General features: G+C 38.9%; 1 protein-coding gene and 1 pseudogene across 3 annotated transcripts in view; one reads left to right on the forward strand and one right to left on the reverse strand.

Moving 5' to 3' along the window:
* LOC126092137 (collagen alpha-1(IX) chain-like) overlaps positions 1-22,066 on the forward strand; it is a 362,152-nt gene that overhangs the window by 307,882 nt on the left and 32,204 nt on the right. For all 3 annotated transcript variants that reach the window (XM_049907597.1, XM_049907598.1, XM_049907599.1), the window contains one exon: positions 17,892-17,946. In XM_049907597.1, the coding sequence (XP_049763554.1) occupies positions 17,892-17,946 (55 nt within the window). The remainder of the gene's footprint in view (positions 1-17,891; positions 17,947-22,066) is intronic.
* LOC126093056 (5S ribosomal RNA) lies at positions 17,580-17,697 on the reverse strand (annotated as a pseudogene).

The following is a 22,066-nucleotide window of genomic DNA, read 5'->3' on the forward strand; positions in this document are numbered from 1 at the left end:
AAAGTAATAATATGTCTTAGTTTTAAAGACTTGTGGTTTAAAAATGTGTTTGTCAACATATCAGTTGCATACATAATAAGGAGAACTTCCTAGCCTTTTGGTTAGGACTTTGTAACCTTTTAATTATGCAGACTATAATGTTCAACATATTTCCCAAGGAGAAGTTACACTTCTCCCACCATGTTGTAAACTTCTGTCATTTTCAAGGCATGAACTGGATAAGACCTTAAAATGACAGCAAATGTTACCTGTCGACATATCGGTGGTTTCTGATGTTATTGGTCAGATTTCCTGGAGTTATCCTCAGATGTTTGCTTGTTCAATGGATTATAAATGTGTTCTCTCACTGTAATATCAAACGTGTTAGCTTACACTCATAATGCCCATTAACAACAAAAAATATGACAACTTACTGACCATTTTTATGATAGTCTTTTACATTAGTATTTTCTACCACTAATTCTTTTTTACACGCAGTGATTAATCTTAACCATTGTCAAACACACACACACACACACACACACACACACACACACACACACACACATGTTACACATTTTTAAAAATTCTATTGAGGAGAAGCAATTGTCAAGCAGATATAATGATTTTGGTTTATGCTTGAAGTTAATTTTGTTGTGTATTAAATTTTTACTTATAATGCTGTTCAAATTGCAATAAATAGTAATTATTGGAAGGAGTTTCAATGTCATTTTGAGAAAAATAGTACTTCACATCATCACAAAGCTGTGTCAGCATGTATAATGCAATGTACTGTATGCAAACTAGCCTGACTGTTATCCTCAGCAATGCAGTTCAGCAATGTGGACTTCGTTTGCTCGCTCTCTGCTGCCGCGCATGCGCAGTTCTCATCCCCTCGCCATTCCTTTCTGCTCTGCCTCTATGCACAGAAGCACCGTCCTAGGTGACGTAGGCTTTAGTGCACTCTAGCAACGCTTCCACAAATTTAATGTGCCTTTGCTACAGTGGATAGAATGGCCAATGCCAGTAACAAAAGAGAACCATTAACAGTATCGAAACATTAAAACTGAACATCAGTTATTGAACCATTAAAGCATAATAGAGATGTACAGAGGTAGGGATTTGATAGTGAAGGTTCCGGCACTGTTGAGTTCCCTTCATTGTAAGCACCAAAATGTGATGATTGTGGGTAGGTCCATATGACTCCCTTGTGATCAGCTAGTTGAGCCTCTGAGAACCCTATAAGAGCTGTACTCCATAAAAGATATGCCCCAAAATTTGTGCTACTTGGAGCTAACTGGCACTTCAAAGTACAGCTAAAAGAATAGCAACTAAGTGAAAAACACCGTTAACTGTAACAGTTGTAAAAAAGTTGAGTGTCATTATGTCATTCTGTATCAAAAATATTTGAAATGCTCTCTGAAACTGAAATTTTTCAATTGGGAGAAAAACACCACAGACAAACTTTCAGAGGCTGTTCAGGGATACCTTCTGAATATTTATACATGGTCTCTGGCAGCTCACCTCAGTGATTATGATTATTAGGATTGTTACTGTAATCATCCTTGTCTCTGTGAAAATACCTGTACAATAGTGAAGAAGCCTCTAATATGTGATAACCAAATATATGACAGACAACAAAGTAATGCAACAACCTTGACACAACACTGTACTGTGATGTGGCCGCCATCACTGTGGGAACAGCTCTGCATAGAGTTCATCCATTGCACAATTTTAACCATGACTGACAGCAGGAACCATAAATAAATTTTCAGTATATAAAGTATGTAACCAGCTTGATGCATAAGTTTAATATAAAAACCTTGACCAGTATCATTAAGTGTACCACTAAGGGTATCTTCCTGAGAGGAAAAATCACCTTTAATATTTTAAACATGTTATAAAATAAACATCTAAAATATTTAATAATTGACAACATTAAAAACAAGAGCATGGAATAAAACTGTCACTTACATAGATTACATGACATTAAAATTGAAAACGTATGTAATGAGTTAAGGAGCTCAAGTCAAACAACAGAAAATATTGAGTAAAGTCCTCCACCAGAAACAGTAAAAATGATCACACAGGTACAGCTTGTTAAAGAGCAGACATTGGACTGAATGTGTGACAACTACACTGAAGAGCCAAAGAACTGGTATAACTGTCTAATATCATGTAGGGCACTCACAAGCATGCAGAAGTGCCACAGCATGACATGGCGTGGACTTGACTAATGTCTGAAGTAGTTCTGGAGGGAATTGACACCTGGAATCCTTCAGAGCTGTCAATAAATCTATAAGAGAACAAGGGGATGGAGGTGTCTTCTGAACAGCACATTGCAAGGCATCCCAGATAGGCTCAATAATGTTCGTGTCTGGGGAGTTTGGTGGCCATCAGAACTGTTTAAACTCACACCATACAGAGCCTCTACCAGCTTGAACAGTCTCCTGCTGACATGCAGGGTCCATGGATTCATGAGGTTGTCTCCTTCTCCGTACACATCCATCTGCTCAATATAACTTGAAACAAGATTCATCCAACCAGGTAACATGTTTCCAGTCATCAACAGTCCAATGTCAGTGTTGATGGGCCTAGGCGAGGCATAAAGCTTTGTGTTGTGCAGTCATCAAGGATACACGAGTGGGCCTTTGGCTCCAAAAGCCCATATTGATGATGTTTCATTGAATGGTTCACATGCTGACACTTGTTGATGGCCCAGCACTGAAATCTGCAGCAATTTGCAGAAGGGTTGCACTTCAGTCATGTTGAACGATTCTCTTCAGTTATCGTTGGTCCCGTTCTTGCAGGATCTTTTTCCGACTTCAGCGATCTCAGAGATTTGATGTTTTACCAGATTCCTGATATTCATGGTACACTCATGAAATGGTCATATGGGAGGATCCCCAGTTCATCACTACCTCAGAGATGCTGCGTCACATCACTCGTGTGCCACTATAACACCACATTCAAACTCACTTAAATCTTGATAACCTGCAATTGTAGCAGCAGTAATCGTAATCTAACAACTGTGCCAGACACTGGCTGTCTTATATAGGTGTTGCAGACCGCAGCACCGTATTCTGCCTGTTTACATATCTTTGTATTTGAATATGCATGCCTATAATAGTTTCTTTGGCACTTCAGTGTAGTTACAATGCCAGATAAATGTGGTGTAGAGCATGCTACTTATGGGATGCTAGTAGCATGATAAACACTCAACTGTATTGAATATGCAACTGTTACAGTAATATATCAGTAGGGAACATATTTAAACATTTCAAACAAAATAAATGGTATGTACTATAAAACAAAGAAATAAAATAATTTTTATAAAAATGACTATGACAGTATGAAACAAAAATACCAGTATGAAATTTTCACTCTGCAGCAGAGTGTGTGATGATATGAAATTTCTTGGCAGATTAAAACTGTGTGCTGGACCGAGACTCGAATTCAGGACCATTGCCTTTCTCAAACAAGTGCTCTACCTACTGAGCTACCCAAGCATGAATCATGATCCATCCTCACAGCTTTACTTCTTCCTGGACCTTGTCTACTAAATTCCAGACTTCACAGAGGCTCTGATGACACTTGCAAGGCCTGCAAAAGGCAAAGGTCCAGCACACAGTTTTGATCTATCAGGAAGTTTCACGAATAAAATGGTTAATTACAAATATGTGCTGAGAATAAAGAACATACTGTAGCAGGATTTTATCATGATGTTACAATGAGCAACAAGGGGGAGATATGCTTTACACAAAATCTGCAAAACAGAGTGTGGTATACAATGCCATCTGGAGTGCTATCAGTAAAGAAGTAAGGAAGTACAGAGTTGATAAAGGAAAGGGATAAACAACATTTCTGAGTGAAAGTAAATGGAAACATGAACCAAAGCAGCATATAGTTATGAGCAGTGGCTTAAAGGAATTAAAGAAACTTTTGTTTCATAACTGTAGTTATTTGTTTAAGATGAGGCCATCATTACTGACCACATGTCTAAAGATCTCAAGTTCTTCCAATACATCAAGTTTCCACCCTTTCTTCTCTGTATGTAGAACTATCATTCCATCTGCTCCTTTGGATTATGTCGTGATATTAATAAATGCTCTGCGAAAGTAGAATGATGAACATTAGTACTTTTCTTCCCTAGCAAGTGTTCCTTATGTCTTCCGTTAAAAGCCCTACCAGTTCATCTGATGTAAGATGCCAGGCTTCTGCCACAATTAATTTTGTAAACTCCTGAAATATGTAAAGGTTCATTTGAATTTTTAAAGTATGGATTAAATATTATTAATTTTTTGTAAACTATTATTTGTGAAGAAAACAACTTTGCAGTCACACTTTTTAATCAACACTCATTGAATCCTGTACAATACATTTCCTAAGTGCTGTGTGACTATAGGGTGACTAATAAGTGAATAATATAAAGCTGTCTTATGGGACTGACTATGTGTTGAATCTGAAGACACTATCTGACCAGTACTCATTGCCTTATGGGAGACATCAGAAGTTACTTTATCATCTGCTACAGCAAAATTTAGATCCAAATAATTTAGCTCTTGTTTTTCATTTTGTAACTCACTAGTGAAACTAATTTCCTCATGAAGATTATGAAGTATTTCAAAGAGTTTTTTAACCCCTTCATTAGTTGCATTGTATATAATAAAAATATCGTCTACGTACCTCGAGTACAACTGAATGCCTACTTCTGAGGCAGCATAACTTTGGAAAAATTTCTCTTCTAGTGAATTTATAAAAATGCCTGCTAGAAGACCCGCTAACAGGTTACCCATTGTAAGCCCATATGGTAGTTAAAAGTTTTCCATTAAATTCAAAATAGTTGAATTTAACTACCACTCTCAGTAACTGTATAAGGCTTTTTTAAAAGCACACAGATTTTTCTGCACAATTTCTAGTTTTGTTTGAAGTGGTACATTAGTGCACAAATTAGTAACATTGAATGATATTAATTTTGTCTCTTGGTTACAGTCAAAGTTTTTAATTTTATTCACCAAGATCTGACTATTTGCTACAATCATTTTGGAAGATATATGATTTTTAAATCTGTTCATAAGCAAATCTAGCTAATTAACGGTACCTGGTGCTAATACTGTTCACAGTTGGATTAACTGGGTGATTAATTTAATAGATCTTGAACTGAGAACGTAGCCTGGGAACTTGTGGCTTCATGTTAGTCATCTGTTTCTTATGAAACGCTTTTAACAGGCTTTTTGCATCACGTACTGAATCCCTGATTTCTTATTCAAGGTGGAAGTGGAATCCTATTCTAGTTTAGAAAATTTGTTTTCCTCAAACAAGTTTAAAGTTTTAGAAACATATTTATCTTTACTGGCAACAATTACAGCATTAGCTTTATCAGATTTTGTTATAAAGGCTCTGTTTTGCCTTAGTTCAGCATTAATATTTTTAATTATTTTCAAATGTTTATTTTATGGAAACTGACCATTAGATTAATTTTTACTGAAAATGTCACAGACATCATGAAATAGTCTAATCTGCTGGGAATTTTCCATTTTTATATTATTGAGTCCAATCTTAAGTTCAGCAGTGAAGTTTTCAACTACATTTAGATCTGTAACTTTAAGTATTACATTCTATTTGAGTCCTTTCTTAAAGAGGGTATTCTCCTCTTCTGTAATTTTTATTTGTATTTTATTTAGCACTCAACTGAAAAATTTGCTATCAGATTTATGAAAGTCAACGTCATTACAACAATTTGCTACAGGAATAATGCTGTTGAGTATAACTAATCTCTTTCATACATTACATTTTTGCACTTATTTAACCAATCATTGATCAAATCCCATATCATGTCTATTTGAAAAATAAAATGCTCATATAACACTTTTGTTAGCTCTAAATATAAGTAATATGCCTCCTCAACTGAAATATCTTTCTTTTTGTGCAGTGAACTGACTTTAACAGAAATAATTTTTGGAATTGAACTTTTAAATGCTTTGATTATTTCTTGCACTGCTTGACATTAAGCAAGGATCTTATATAGTTCATTAGCAATCCCATTTATTCATGCCATTTATTAAAACTGATAGCCATACCAGTGTTAAGTATTTTTCTTGTGACTTCTTTGTATTTGGTAACAGTCTTGGATAATCGGCAGGTAAAATCTCACAACTTTAATCATTGCTGACAGCAGTAACCAAAAATAAAGTTTCAATATAAAACTTGCATCAGATGTATTGTGGAAATGAAAAGTACTATTGATGTGTGGTTTTCACATAATGGATTGGTAATCAGGCACTTGTATTGTTAGCCAATAAATAGACTGTAATAATACTTAGAAAGTGTATTTTTTGTGCACACACATGATTTTTAAACGGAACAATGCTTATTGACATTAACATACTAAAAGTAGGATAAACTAGAATTTCAGTGGTGTTTGTTGAAGGATTCTAGTATGGGTCATTTATGACATACCATATTTTCAAAAGTTTCAAGACCAACATTTGTTCATGCCATTCGACCTGCATAGTTGCTAGATACGATGTTGTTATGTTTGCTTACAATGTGATTGTGTGTTACTTGTGTCCACTGCAACTTGCTAATCAGTTAGTGTTTGACAGTCCGAGCAGTAGGTGGTGAGTGGACAGTGGGATTTACCAGTGCAGAAAAAGCCGATTTGCTCATGGTACATGGAGAGTGTAGGATGAATGGAGTTCATTCTCATATGGTGCATGCACCAAGATATCGCAACAGATGTCAACCATCTCAGCAATTATTTATCAACCTCTTCAACCAGTTATATGAAAGTGGCAGTGTAACACTAGACAATGTAACAGAAGGAAACAAGTGACAACAGAAGAGGGGGAAATTAATGTTCTTGCTGCTGTTGCAGGTGATCCGCCTGCTAGCTCCAGCACAATCACACGGGGAGGTGTGCTATGCATTCTCCATCAACATACATTCCATCCCTATCACATCATTATAAGAATTGTCTTAACTTCTGTACATGGGCATTAAAACAGGATACTCCAGATGTATCATATATCTTGTTTGGTAATCAAGCCACATTTACCAATCATGGCCAGGTAACCTACTGAAACATGCACTATTGGTCTATTGACAATCCTCGGTGGAATGTCAGTGTCCATGGAGTGTAAACATGTGGTGTGGGATAGCAAACTGTCCACTCACAGGTCCATGTTTCATAGACAGAACACTGAATGTGCACAAGTATTGTAACTTCCAAACAGACCATCTTCCACAGATGTTAGAAGATTTTCCTGTACCGACCAGGAGGGACATGCATTACCCACATGTCAACTATACAGCCCATAGTGCACGAAGTACTACAACATGTCTTAACAAATTGTTTACAGATTGTTGGATTGGATGCAGAGGATCTGTACTTTGGCCAGCCCATTCACTAGACTTTTTTTCTATGAGGAAAGCTGAAAGACGCTGTATACAAGTACATACCAACTACACCCATTGCTATGCAATGACCTATTACTGCAGCCTGCTCAGACATCTCTGCTGAAATGCTAGCGCATGTGCGCAATCATTCCATACCAGACTGAAAGCGTATATTGCCACTGCTGGTGATCATTTTCAACATAAACTGTGAAGGTCAATTGTCTTGTTACTTATCAGAATTCACATGACTAGTGTATGCACTGGTGGTGTTCTTTAGTGTGTGCTACCACAGGTATTGCACAAGTGTCAGTGTGGGAACTTTTGAAAGTATGATATCTCATAAATGACTTTCACTAGAATCCTGCAACAAACACCACTGACTTTCTGATTTATCCTATTTTTAGTTTGTTGATGACAATAGGCGTTTTCCATTTAAAAAGCATATGTTTGCACGAAAATACACTTCCTAGATATTACTACAGTCTGTTTATTGGCTAGCAATACAAGCTTTATTGCTTAACAGTACAAGCCCCTGACTGCCAATCCATTCTGTGAAAACCACACATCAATAGCACTTTCCATTTCCGCAGTATTTGTGGTGCGTGTTTTCGGTGAGTCACTGTGTATAAAGTATATTGCCTACCCGTAGGGCTTTTAACGTAAGATGTAAGATAAACTTGCTAGGAAAGAAAGGTACTAAGGTTCGTGATTCTACTTTTGCTGAGCATTTATTAATGTTGGGACACAATATGAAAGGAGCAGACAAAATGGCTATTGATTTTACATAGAGAGAAGAAATGGTTGATACTTGATGACTTCTAGGACCTGAGATCCTCAGACATATGGTAAGTATTGATGGCCTCCTCTTAAATGAACAACTACTTTTATGAAACAAAAGCTTCTTTAATGCCTTTAGGCCATTGCTTACAATTATATGATGCTTTGGTTCATAGTTCCATTCACTCCCATCTGCAAATGTTATTTCTTCCTTTCCTTTACAGACTCTGTACTTCATTACTTGTTGCACTCTAGACAGCATTGTGTACCACATTCTGTTTTGCAGATTTGATGTAAAACATATTTGCTCCCTTTTGCTCATTGTAACATCTACATATAATCCTGCCGCAGTACATTCTTTATTATCAACACATATTTGTAATTAACCATTTTATTCATTTTTGCTACATATTGTCATAGATATTTTTACAAAAATTGTTTTATTCCTTTTGTATTTTTTGTATATCCTTTCTTTTACACTACACACAATTTACTTTGTTTAAAACATCTAAGTATGTACCAGACTGATGTAAGAGTTGCATATGTCGTACAGTTGAACATTTATCATGCTACTGGCTCCCAGTAAGTAACACACTCTGTACCTCATTTACCTGCCATCATAACTAGTTACCACATGTTCAGTCCAATGTCTGCTCTTTTAACAAGCTGTACCCAAGTTACAATTTTTACTCTTTCCATGGAGACCTTTATTCCATATTTTCTACTGTTTGTCTTGAACTCCTTAGCTCAGCATGTATGTTTAGAATTTTAACATCATGTAATGATGTAGTGATAGTATTATTCCACATTCTCCTTTTCAGTATTGTCTTGTTTTAAGTATTTTAGACATTTATTTTATAATATGTTTAAAACATTATAGGTGATTTTCCTTCTGAAGAATATACCCTTAGTGGTACTGAAACCCGATCCATGTTTTTACATTAAACTTACGTAACCAATTTACTGTGTACTTTACATTTATTGAAAATTCTTCCATTGCATTCAGTGAACCCATATATGAATGCATGTCAGCCAAGTCTTCATCAGTAAACCTTTCCACACAGCTGTGTATCACTGTTAACATACAACTAACACAGCTGGAAAAACACACCCAAGACAGAATTGAACAGTATTGGGTGCAAGCTTGGAGGTGAAGAGTAAAATGGGTACTACTGTTGTCAACAGTATTTACCGTGAGCGAATGGAGGCAAGACACACACTACATACCATTGACATTTACACTGTTATGTGTTATTTTCAAAGCAGCACAGGTACAAAGCTAACTGAGACAAGAAACCAAATGAAATGCAATAACTCTGTAACAAGCTGCTGGAGACTGTACGAAAGTACTCAGTAGGCGACCCTGAAAAACCTCTGAAGTTTGTTGGTGGAGTTTTGGTTCTTTCTGTATTTTAATGTATCTTTTGGGGTGTCTCCACCTCAGAGAATTTAACTATGGCTTGCCCCTGATCCAGTCATATATTAATGTAATAGCAGACTCCTGCAACAACTGACAGCTAGCCCTTATGTAGTCAAATATAAATTTATGAGCCTTATAAAATAACCCTTATTTCCTCTCATCCACAGCAGGTAAGTCCCTCTCAACTGGGTTCAAAGTGATCTGTCTCTCTTTTCTGATCTTCCCAAACTGACCTTTCTTTATTAATTAATGAGGACGCCGGCCGTGAAACCTTACATGTTATGACCTCTCTTTCTTCCATACTAAAGGAGAAGACAGTTCCAAAAGCTAGAAATATTTTTCTTTCTACATTTAAAGTGTCTCTTGCAGCAGTGCTGGAGGCTAGTAATGACTCACAAATGGAGTCAGTTTTTTCACACAAACAGATGACAGCATAAATGTGTAAAGTAACTCCATGATCAGGCCCAGAGGACCATGTGATTCAGACTGCCCACAGTGTCTTCCTCTGCCAGTTGTCATTAGGATTCAGTAGGAATGGATGTGGGGCAGCACATCACTCTCCTGGCCATTGTCAGCTTTGTAGACCTAGGAGTTGCTACTTCTCAATTACTTAGCTTCTCAGTTGGTCTCATAAGGCTGAGTGCATCCCTTTCCAGCCCTCTCAACAAGGAAATACCTTTGCCAGTGCCAGGGATTGGACCAGAATCCTCCATATGGCAGTCTGATATGTTTATTACTCAGTCCTACATCTACATCTACATCCATACTCGCAAGCCACCTGATGGTGTGTGGCGGAGGGTACTTGAGTACCTCTATCGTTTCTCCCTTCTATTCCAGTCTCATATTGTTCGTGGAAATAAAGATTGTCAGTATGACTCTGTGTGGGCTCTAATCTCTCTGATCTTATCCTCATGGTCTCTTTGCGAGATATATGTAGGAGGGAGCAATATACTGCTTGACTCCTCAGTGAAGGTATGTTCTCGAAACTTCAACAAAAGCCCATACCGAGCTACTGAGCGTCTCTCCTGCAGAGTCTTCCACTGGAGTTTATCTGTCATCTCCGTAATGCTTTCGCGATTACTAAATGATCCTGTAACGAAGCACGCTGCTCTCTGCTGGATCTTCTCTATCTCTTCTATCAACCCTATCTGGTACGGATCCCACACTGGTGAGCAATATTCAAGCAGTGGGCGAACAAGTGTACTGTAACCTACTTCCTTTGTTCTCGGATTACATTTCCTTAGAATTCTTCCAATGAATCAGTCTAGCATCTGCTTTACTGACAATCAACTTTATATGGTCATTCCATTTTAAATCACTCCTAATGCCTACTCCCAGATAATTTATGGAATTAACTGCTTCCAGTTGCTGACCTGCTATATTGTAGGTAATTGATAAATGATCTTTCTTTCTATGTATTTGCAGCACATTACACTTGTCTACATTGAGATTCAATTGCCAATCCCTGCACCATGCGTCAATTCATTGCAGATCCTCCTGCATTTAAGTACAATTTTCCGTTGTTACAACTTCTCGATATACTACAGCATCATCCGCAAAAAGCCTCAGTGAACTTCCAATGTTACCCACAAGGTCATTTACGTATATTGTGAATAGCAACGGTTTTATGACACTCCCCTGTGGCACACCTGAAATCGCTCTTACTTCGGAAGACTTCTCTCCATTGAGAATGACATGCTGCGTTCTGTTATTTAAGAACTCTTCAATCCAATCACACAATTGGTCTGAAAGTCCATATGCTTTACAGAGGTGAAGAGAAAACAGTGTGTGAGAATATGAAATGTGATGATAACACTGGTTTAGTTGCAGGTAAATGAAATTAAAGGGTTTGATTGATTTGTAGCATATTGGAAAACTGTGGTTTGCTTGTGAAAAAAAAAAGCACTAGTATTGGGAATACTGCTGATTGTGTGTGTGTGTGTGTGTGTGTGTGTGTGTGTGTGTGTGTGTGTGTGTGGAATCCACTTCAAACCAAAACAACAGGAGATATCATGGATGGATATATACATAGAAAGAAGGCCAATGTAAATATCTGCAGACTTATTTGATTGGTGAGAGGGTACCCCTTATCATGCTCACTGGCAGGCATGGGTAACGTAGGCTACTTGCCAGATGGCTCTACTGCATAGCCACTTTTGCCTGTGTGCACTCGGCCAATGGAGTAAAATTGCGTGAACTACGGCCTGACTGCAAGATCGCTTATGTGTCAGCCATTTGTCTGACCCTGCCCACCTGTGGCCATGCCCACCTTACTGCCCTCAGGTGGGCATACAAATGGGGATAGCCTTGGTTAAATGAATAGAGAGAGTGTGTGTGTGTGTGTGTGTGTGTGTGTGTGTGTGTGTGTGTGTGTGTGCAGAAATAGGAAAATAAAGGCATTTTCCTACATGTTTGCCTTCCCTCATCTTTGTAACAAATGGGTCTGAAAATCTTAGGCCTGTGTGATCTGATATCCCCCCCCCCTCCTCCCTCCAGAAAAATCCCACCCCCCTTTTTCAGTATCTTCCAGTCATATTACTCTTTCGTTTCCAAAGAACTAGGAACAAAATTGAAAAAGCAACGATTATTATTTTCTACCTTCTACATACCCACATCATTTATTACAGCAGTGGTTGATTTACCCAACAGTCATTGTGAAAATATTCATATCATTCAAAATAACAAACCTCGGCTCTTGCAAATTATGGATAGTCTCTAAATTTTGTGTTGTGATCTTGAAGCTATCCTTAACCATATACCTGAGCAAAACTGTGCAGTGATTTAGGCATGGGACTCACACATGAAGAGTGGGGTTCAAACTCCCTGCCAGGGAACCAGACTTTTTTCTCTTTGATTTCTCAAAATCACTTACAGTGAATACCAGGAAGGTTCCTTTGACAAGGACATGACTCGTTTGCAACCTTTCGTTGTCCATTCTGAGCATGTGCTACATCTCGGAAGACTTCATCATAAAAAAGCCATTAATCACCAAGTTTCTTCTTTCTTAATCATAAACTTAACTGCTGCACACAGATTTTTTTTTTTTTTTATTTTTTTTTTTTTTTTTTTTTATTTTTTTATTTTTTTTTTACAATTAATGCCAGTAATTCCCATTATCTAAAGTTTCAGAAGACTAGATAGCTGTTTACTGCTATCTCTATTAAGTTTATGAGTAGTTTTGTTTCTTTAAATGAGAGTAGGAAGAATGATAATTAACTCATTAGTGAGGAATGAAGGTTAGCTAATCTGCTTCCCTGGAAGAAATGCCAGGATCAGCAAAATGTCAGGAAATAATAATGTAAATACTTTAGGGTTAAAGGATACTGTTCACCAAAATGTGGAGGTGTTGCGTTATCAATAGGCACAAACGAAAGAAATAAAATATGCTAGCTTTCATAGTTATCCTGTGGTGAGTTGGAGTAAAATAAATCATGCACAGACAGACACATATGCATACTCACACCTGTGCCCTGACATGGCGCTGGATAGGCTAACAGTGCCAATGGTATTTTTTGGTGGATGGACTGGTTGTGGTGGGTATAGTGTCGGGTGGGGTGGGTAGAGGGAAAGGGAGGTGGGAGGCAGTGAGAGGGACTGGAGGTGAATGGCTAGCATCTCGGAGGTAGTTTGCTGACAAGGAATGCAGGAGGGAGAGGTGGCAGGTATAAGGGCTGGCATGATTGTAACAGCTGGCAGGAAGCAGTACATGATGGAGGAGACATGGAGTCATGAACGGGGAAGAGGTGACAGAAAGGAGAAACTGTTGGGTGGAGAGTGTGGGTTAATGGGTTACCTGAGACTGAGGCCAGGACAATAATGGGTGGAGAATTTGTTGCAAGAACAACTCCTATCTGTGCAGTTCACAGAAGCTGATGGTGGAGGGAAGAATCCAGATGGCTCGGGTTGTGAAGCAGCCACTGAAATTGAGCATGTTGTGCTCAGCTGGATGTTGTCCCATGGGAGTTCAACTTTGTTCTTGACAACAGTTTGGCAGTAGCCATTCATCCTGGTCAGTGGCTGGTTGGTTGTAATACCAAGATGCAAGACTGTGCAGTGTTTTCATTAGAGTTGGTATATGACATGGCTGCTTTCACAGGTAGCTCAGCCTCGGATGAGGTAGGATAAGTCTGTGACAGGACTGGAGTACGTGGCACTGGATGGGTGGATTGGATAGGTAATGCACCTAGGTCTGCCACAGACATATGATTTCTGTGGCAAACGGTTGGGAATGGATGTGGCATAGGGATGGACTACAATGATGTGTAGGTTGTGTGAGCAACAGAACACCACTTTAGGAGTGGTGGGAAGGATGTTAGGTAGGATGTCCCTCACTTCAGAATAGGATGAGAGATAATCAGAGCCATCTGAACGCTATGGTTCAGTTGTTCCAGCCCAGAGTGATCTTGGGTGATGAGGTTGGCACTCCTTTGTGGCTGATTCTATGAGGTGGTTGGGAGGGTTGAGCTGTTTGTGGATATGTCACAGGAAATCTGTCTATTTTCTAAGTTTGGTGGATATTGCTGGATATTGCCTGTCTGTGGAGGCCTTTGTGAGGCATTCAGCATACTGGAAAAGGGAATTCTCGTCAGTGTATATAAGTCGTCCACGTGTGGCTAGGCTATAAAGCAGTGATTTTTTAGTGCAGAAGGGATGGCAGCTGTCAAAATGCTGGTACTGTTTGTGACTAGTGGGCTTAATGTAGACAGAGGTGTGAAAAGAGCCATCATAGAGGTGTAAGTCAACATTTCAGGAAGGTGGCGTGTTGGGTAGACAAGAACTTGATGAAGTGGATGGGAGTAAAGGTTTAAGGTTGTGAAGGAATGTAGATAGGGAGACTTGGCACTGAGTTCAGATAATTATGATATCATCAATGAACCTGAGCCAGACTAAGGACTGGGAGTTTTGGGAGGCTAAGAAGGTTTGCTCTAAATGGCCCATAAACAGGTTGGCCTTGGAGGGTGGCATGTAAGTGCCCATGACTTCGCCACAGATTTGTTTGCAAACCTTCCCTTCAAAGAAAAAGTAGTGGTGAGTCAGGATATAGTTAATAAGGTGTATAAGGAATGAGGTGGTGGGTTTGGAGTCTGAAGGATGTTGGGAGAGGTAGTGTTCAATAGCAGCAGGGCCATGGGTGTGAGGGATGTTTGTGTATGTGTGTGATGAGTGGGGTCCAGGAAGTAAAGGGGTGGGGATGGTGGAAAATTGATGAAGAAAGTGGTTAGTATCTTTGATGTGAGAGGCTAGATTTCAGACAATTGGTTGGAACTGTTGGTCAACAAGGGAGCTTGTAGAAATTTAATGTGTGGGGGTATTGGGTTGAGGAGGGAGATGGACTCGTGTGAGAGGTTCTGGGAAGGACCTGTGAATTTCAGTAGGGATTGGAGATTACGTTGGACTTCTGCGATGGGATCACTCTGGCAGAACTTGTAGGTGGAGGAGTAAGACAGTTGGCAGAGGCCTTCCATCAGGCACTCACTGCGACTCATCACAACAGTGGTGGAGCCTTTCTCTGCAGGGAAGATGATTATGTCTAGATCTGTTTTTAGGTTGTGTATGGCTGTCTTTTCTTCTGATGAAAGGTTAGAGTTCTTAGGAAGGAACCTAGGGAAAGATAGTGAGGCCAAGTTGGAAGTACAGAATTCCAGGATCTGACTAGTGGTGGGAAGGGAGGAGGGCCATGGTTGGATGGTGATATGAATTGGGAGAGGCAAGATTCAAAGTCGGGATTAAGTAGGCTTTGGTTTGGAGGGGTTGGTTGCAAAGGAGTGTTTCCATTGTAAGAATAAGGAGAAGCGGAAACAGTCCAGCATGGTTAAATTTAGGGGTGGGGTTGAAGGTTAAGCATCTGGAGAGGACTGAAACTTCTGTGAGATTGAGGTGTTGGTGGAGAGGTAACAACAGTGCTTTGGATTTGCTTGTTTTATGGGTTTTGTGAGGTGTTTGGAGGGAGTTTTGGAGGATGTGGTAAATTGAAACGGCCAGTTAGGTAGGGTCTGGGACCTATTAGGGGTTGATGATGAGGGGTTTCACTGTGGAAGGATGGGTATTGATGGATAGTGGTTCCCCAAAGCAGCAGCAGGATGTTGACAGGTTGACCCATTTATGGAATTGATGAGTGGAATGCTTTGCAGGTGTTGGAGTGTGCAAGAGTTTCTACTTCAGTGACTGCACATTTAACATTATCTTGCAGAGGGAATAGAGGTGGTTCTGGGCTGTCTGTGCCATGGCCAGGTGTTTTTGCACTACCAGGTTTGTGAGGGATAAGGACTGGCAGAATCTGAAAAGGTAAGGGTCATTATGAAAGGAAGGATGGGATCCAGAGAAAGGGATTTTTATGGTTAGGCAGATGGAGGGATTCCGTGGTTCAGACAGTGTTTAAGAAACAGGATGAGGGACTGGATTTTACCTAGGGAAAGGTATGCTTTAATGAAATGATGTAGAAAGTTGGAGTAAGGGTCCATTGGGGTGGGGATGATGATAGGAAATGGGAAATGACACAGGAAATGGGTTAATGAAAGCATTAGGTTATTATAAGGAGAACTGAATAATGTAGTGTGAATTCATTGAGTGAAAAGGATGGAAGAAATTGTGCTGGGGGCAATACTACAGTTTTTTGGCCTGATGATATTTGATCGCGCATAAGTTATCATCATGCATGGGAAAAAAGAAGGAAAGACATAAAGTTCTTATGGGATGAAAGTGTGAGGAAGTATGCATGGCTTTGGAGGTTAAATGTAGTGGTTGGCTGCTGGAATGTGTTACAACTGTGATCCAGTTGACAGGTTTTATGTAGAACAGTGTGTAGCACAGTTATAATGATGGCAATTGATGCTACAGGGTGTCACAAAAGTCACATATAACCACGTTGGCTGGCATGGGCGAATTTTGTGCACATCAGTGGTGGGCAGGAAAACATGCAGACAGACATAATAATAATCATACTTAACAAATAGTGCGTATGTTGACAGTGTTCAAAGAAAAGTGTTCTTGCTGTCTTCTTGTTGCTCATATTGAGTGATGGTGGCATCAAGTTACAGCACAACATATTGGCAGGGTGTTTTGGGGATGACTTATAGGAAATAGTTCTGCTACATTTCACAGACTTCACTTGTTGAGCAGACTACACTGATTCTGCCTAAATTTGGTTTCGTGAAATTACTATATATAATCTTTGAACTGTGTAGTCTGTTATGCACTATTACATACATTGTCATTTGTCATAAATAATGTTAACTGTTTTAGTTAGTAGCTCTTCTCTTTCACATTTTTTGGCTGACATCTCATCATGACTTCCAGCACAAATTAATCATGCAAACACCAGGTACTACCTGGAGACTATTATACCCAATTCCTTAGAAAATTTGTGAATTTAACTATCATAAATTGTAGGAGCAAGGTGTGGCTAGTGATGCCAGTCATTAATCTGTCATCACATTATTTCATTCTGCATCATCTCCACTAGTAGTTATGCTAGTGTTTCATATTGTTGGAAAATAATTAATTGGTCCATCATAAATAGTACAGAACAGTTTGATGAAACAACAAGAGGAAACATATTGATCATCATTGTTAAAAAGTGCATGTTTCTCCTGTGGATGATGAAGAAAATAAATTAACATAACTAGTACAAAATGAAGTGTTTGTAGAAGTATGAGACAGCATACTCTCTCCCTCCCTCTCCCTCTCTCTCTCTCGCCCCCCCCCCCCCCTCTCTCTCTCTCTCTCTCTCTCTCTCTCTCTCTCTCTCTCTCTCTCTCTCTCTCTCTCTCTCTCTCTCTCTCTCTCTCCCCCCCCCTCTCAAACAGGCCATGAAGGCCCAATGGTACCGACTGGCCGCCGTGTCATCCTCAGCCCATAGGCCATAGGCGTCACTGGATGCGGATATGGAGGGGCATATGTCAGTACACTGCTCTCCTGACTGTATGTCAGTTTCCAAGACCAGAGCCGCTACTTCTCAATCAAGTAGCTCTTCAGTTGGCCTCACAAGGGCTGACTGCACCCCACTTGCCAACAGCGCTTGGCAGACCAGATGGTCACCCATCCAAGTGCTAGCCCATCCCAGCAATGCTTAACTTCAGTGATCTGACGGGAACTGGTGTTGCCACTGTGGCAAGGCTGTTGGCACAAGACGGGATAGTTACATCAATTATGAATTCATTGTGTTTCTAGCTACCAAGTGGAAAAATGTTGATCATATAAGTTCATAAGTAAAAGTTGGCATTTTTCACATTAAGTGAATTTGAGCATATTTTATATATTTCTGTAATCAAATTGGCTCTCCTGATATATACTCTTTTCTTTTTTCTTTTCTTTTCAGGGACGAAGTATCTCTGAATCTGAAATACGAGAAATATGTGCTGCTGTATTAAGAGGTATTGTATGTTCTTTCTCTCTTAATAACAATATACAAATTCATTTCCAGAGGATAAAGTTATAAAGAATATGATTCCAAAGCAGTTGTCATTAAAACATCTTCTAAAAAAGAAAAGAATCATATAATGTTTCCATCAAGAAATATTGTCTAGTCAGTTACACAAGGCTGATCAGTCTACATCTGACTCCTTTGGCATTGTTGCTAGCACTACTTCAGTCGCATTAATGATGAAGCAGTGTTTTGAAAATTATTCGCCATCAGAGTGACCAATGCTAAAGATATTGTGACCAATAATAAATTGAGTTAAATCGGTAACTTTTTCTAAAATCAGGAAACTATTGCAGGTTATCAACAGATGTGTTTCCAGATATGCCTTGTGGAATTTGGTACCTGACATATCACTCATTCAATGTGACATATCTCAAAGGGCAAATCTGAAGCAGATTACTGTCAACCATGTCATATGATACTGTCTCGATCTGCAGTGCTCACATATAGGCATGTTGTAAATGCAAGACAGAATTTCAGAAACTGTGTGGAAGAAATTTGTCAGTTCTCAAATCGAAGACTTGTTACTTTAAACAAGGTCTACAAATAATGGTGACATTTGAAATCAAACAATGGAAAATCCAGGATAGAACAGTGACAGTGTTATGGAGAGGCTAGGTTTTTACTCACCATATAGAGAAGGTGTTGAGTCACAGACAGGCACAACAGAAAAACTGCCAAACGTGAGCTTTTAGCCAAAAGGTCTTCTTCTAAAGTTAACAACACACTTATATTCACGCAAGCATAACTCACAAACACATGACCACTGTGGCCATGTTAATGTGGGTTGTGCTGCTTTGTGTGTGTGTGTGTGTGTGTGTGTGTGTGTGTGTGTGTGTGTGTGTGTGTGTTGTCTGCTTTACAAGAAGGTCACATGTTTAGCAGTCATTTTGTTGTGCCTGTCTGTGACTCAACATCTCTTCTATATGGTGAATGGTAACATTTGGGAATTTGTATACCATAATATCACTGTTAAGGATCCTATAGAGTTTTACTGGCAAGCAAAAAATTTTTCTGTGAAGATTCATGGTTTAATCAGATCTGGTTGCATATGATGGCAAGCTGTAGGCGTAAATGGTTGAAATCAGATAGATAAATGCTTCATACTTCAAGAAGTGCTTTATTACCACAATCCATAATACAGACCACCTTCATTGTAGGGAAAGAAAAAGAACTAGGTGGGATCCACATGGTCAGTTTTCACTCCATTTTTAACAGGCCATGATTCAGGAGATAAATCATTCTCCTTCCACAGTATTCCTCTACAAAGTATTGATGAGGAAAAAAATGATTTTTGATATTTGAACTGCTGAAATGACATCTGTAATATAAATCCCCATAGTCATTGATGGGCCTATCCAAAACATACCTGGAGGAATGTGAAGGAAATCTTATGCATATGCTCCATTATAGTTGATTGAGTCCATATTGCTCATGAACAAAACCAGTAGTGATGGCACGGTTTTGTATGGGATGAGTACGATTTTAAAAATTAGTTAGACTGACCAGCCTTTTTAATTTACAGATTTGAAGAAAATATTGTAACTGAAATAGTAATAAAAATAGTGAATTTATTACAGACGGGACTGTCAAATTTAAAAGTTTCTATATACCCATAGTTTTCTCTTTTTTGCTGCAATATTTTTTTTTGTATACATATATCCCAATGAATCACTCATTCAAAGAAAGAGAATCAGTGCAGTTGTTGATGGGCCTAGCAGTCTCGACAAAAGTCAGTATTTTACAGTGTATGACTTGGGACCAATATTAACTTGTTTGTCGATTTACATGAGTATAATATGCAACCAGTTGCTATTTCCAGTTTTGAAATGATTCATTTTCTGTATCATTAACTGGTATTCAAGGTGCTGCACTCTCTTCATCAGCAGGAAGTGTTACAGAAACATTTTCTAGACCATGTGCAGCTAGACACTATAGTCATGGTTACTGAATTGTCTCATGATATCCATGACAGATTCATTCTTATAATGTACATTTAGCAGATTATACACATGGATACACAGTATTTAGTGGCACTTGGTTTCACATTCATTCACAGTAAGTAACCACAGAGTTTTCTGCTCTGGCGCAAGACTCTGTGCAAGCCTATTCATCTCTGCATAATTATTCAAACTTAAATTGGTTTGAAACAGCTTATTTTTTTCAAGTCTGGGCCACCCTCTACACATTACCCACCACACTTCCTTTCATTATGATGCTGACAGTTCTGTTGCCCTTCAGGGTGTGATCTATCAACTGTACCCTTATTTTAGTAAAGCTATGCTGTAAATTTCTTTCTCTTCAGTTCGGTTCAGTACCTCCTCAATTGTTGTTTGATCTAACTGTATAATTTTCAAGAGCCTTTGCTCCACATTTCAAAAGCTACTATCTTCTTCTTATCTGAGTTGCTTATTATCCATGTTTCACTTCCATGTTAGGCTACACTCCAGAGAATTGCCTTCAGAAAAAGACTTCCTGGCATTTAAATTTGTATTAGATGTTAAAAAAATTTCTCTGTTTAAGAAATGCTTTTCTCACTATTGACAGTCTGTATTTTATATCTTCCCTGCCATCATCATTTATTTTGCTGTCCAAATAACAAAACTCATCTACTATTTTTACTGTTCCATTTTCTAATCTAATGTCCTCAGCATGACCTGATTTACTTCAACTACATTCCATTACCCTTCCTCCTCTTTTTTTCTACTCGGCTTGTTCCTTATCTAGGTTTCCATTCATGTTTAGGAGTTCTTCAAAATACTGCTTCCACATATTCTTGAATTCCTCCTTATTCTCTACATCTTGTCCACTTTTGTTCACCATTCGAGCATAATCTGTCGTACCATTTTTCCTCTTACTTTTAATCATCCCATATAACACCTTTTTTGAACCTTCACTATCCTCCTTCATCATTCTGGTCCACTGTTCCATCCACTTCCTTGTTTCTTCCACCACCACTCATTTTGCTTCTTTCTTGCTTGCCTGATACACTTCACTTGTCTTTACTGTTCTATTCTGGAACCATATCCTAAGGCTCTATTATTCTTCTGTACTATATCCTTTGTTTTATCATTCCACCAAGGTGTTTCTTTCCATCTCTTTTTGTTGCTTGTCCTCCCACATATTGCTTCCACTTGCACTTACTAATGTAAGTAGCAAATAGAAAAGACCTTACATGGTGATAAATTGAAGAGGCGTTGGGCAAGATGAAGGGAGGGAAGTCACCAGGTCTGGATGAACTAAGTGTAGAGATGGTGAGAGCAGCAGGAGAGGTGGGGATACAATGGCTATATTGCGTAATGAAAATTGTGTGGAGACAGAAGATGATCCCAGAAGACTGGAAGAAGGGAATAATTGTCCTGATCTTTAAAAAGGGAAATAGAAAAAAGTGCAAGAACTGTAGGGGATAACATTGATGAGTCATTGTGCAAAGATTTTTGAGAAAATTTTGGAAGCACGAATTCAAGCAAAATTAGAAGGAAGAATGAGAGAAAAGCAACATGGCTTCAGAACAGGAAGGTCCACTGTTGATCTAATTTTTGCTGTAAGACAACTGCAGGAACAGCACTATGAATATGGACTAGATCTACTAATGACCTTCCTGGACATTGGAAAAATGTATAATAGTGTACGTAGAAGCAGAGTGGAAAGCCCTGAAGAACAGAGGAGTAGCAAAACAGATTATTTGGAGAATAAGGGAAATGTGCCATGGAAGTGTGAGCTGTGTGAAAGTGGGAAGAGAGAGATCAGCTTGGATTGAACAGAAGAACAGCTTGAAGTAGAGAAGTGCACTTTCACCATTACTCTTCATTGTAGTGATGGATGATCATTTTTGGAAATTTGTGGTAAGTGTCTATGGGACCAAGCGGCTGATGTCATCAGTCCCTAGGCTTACACCCTACTTAAACTAACTTACGCTAAGAACAATACACACACCCATGCCCGAGGGAGGACTCGAACCTCCGACAGGGGGAGCCAGGCGAACCATGGCAAGACGCCTTGACAGCGCAGCAATGGATGATATAATGAGTACAGTAGCACAAGTAATTGGTGAAAGGAATATGAAAGCT

Source organism: Schistocerca cancellata, chromosome 7, assembly GCF_023864275.1.
Source record: "Schistocerca cancellata isolate TAMUIC-IGC-003103 chromosome 7, iqSchCanc2.1, whole genome shotgun sequence".
Lineage (NCBI taxonomy): Eukaryota > Metazoa > Arthropoda > Insecta > Orthoptera > Acrididae > Schistocerca > Schistocerca cancellata.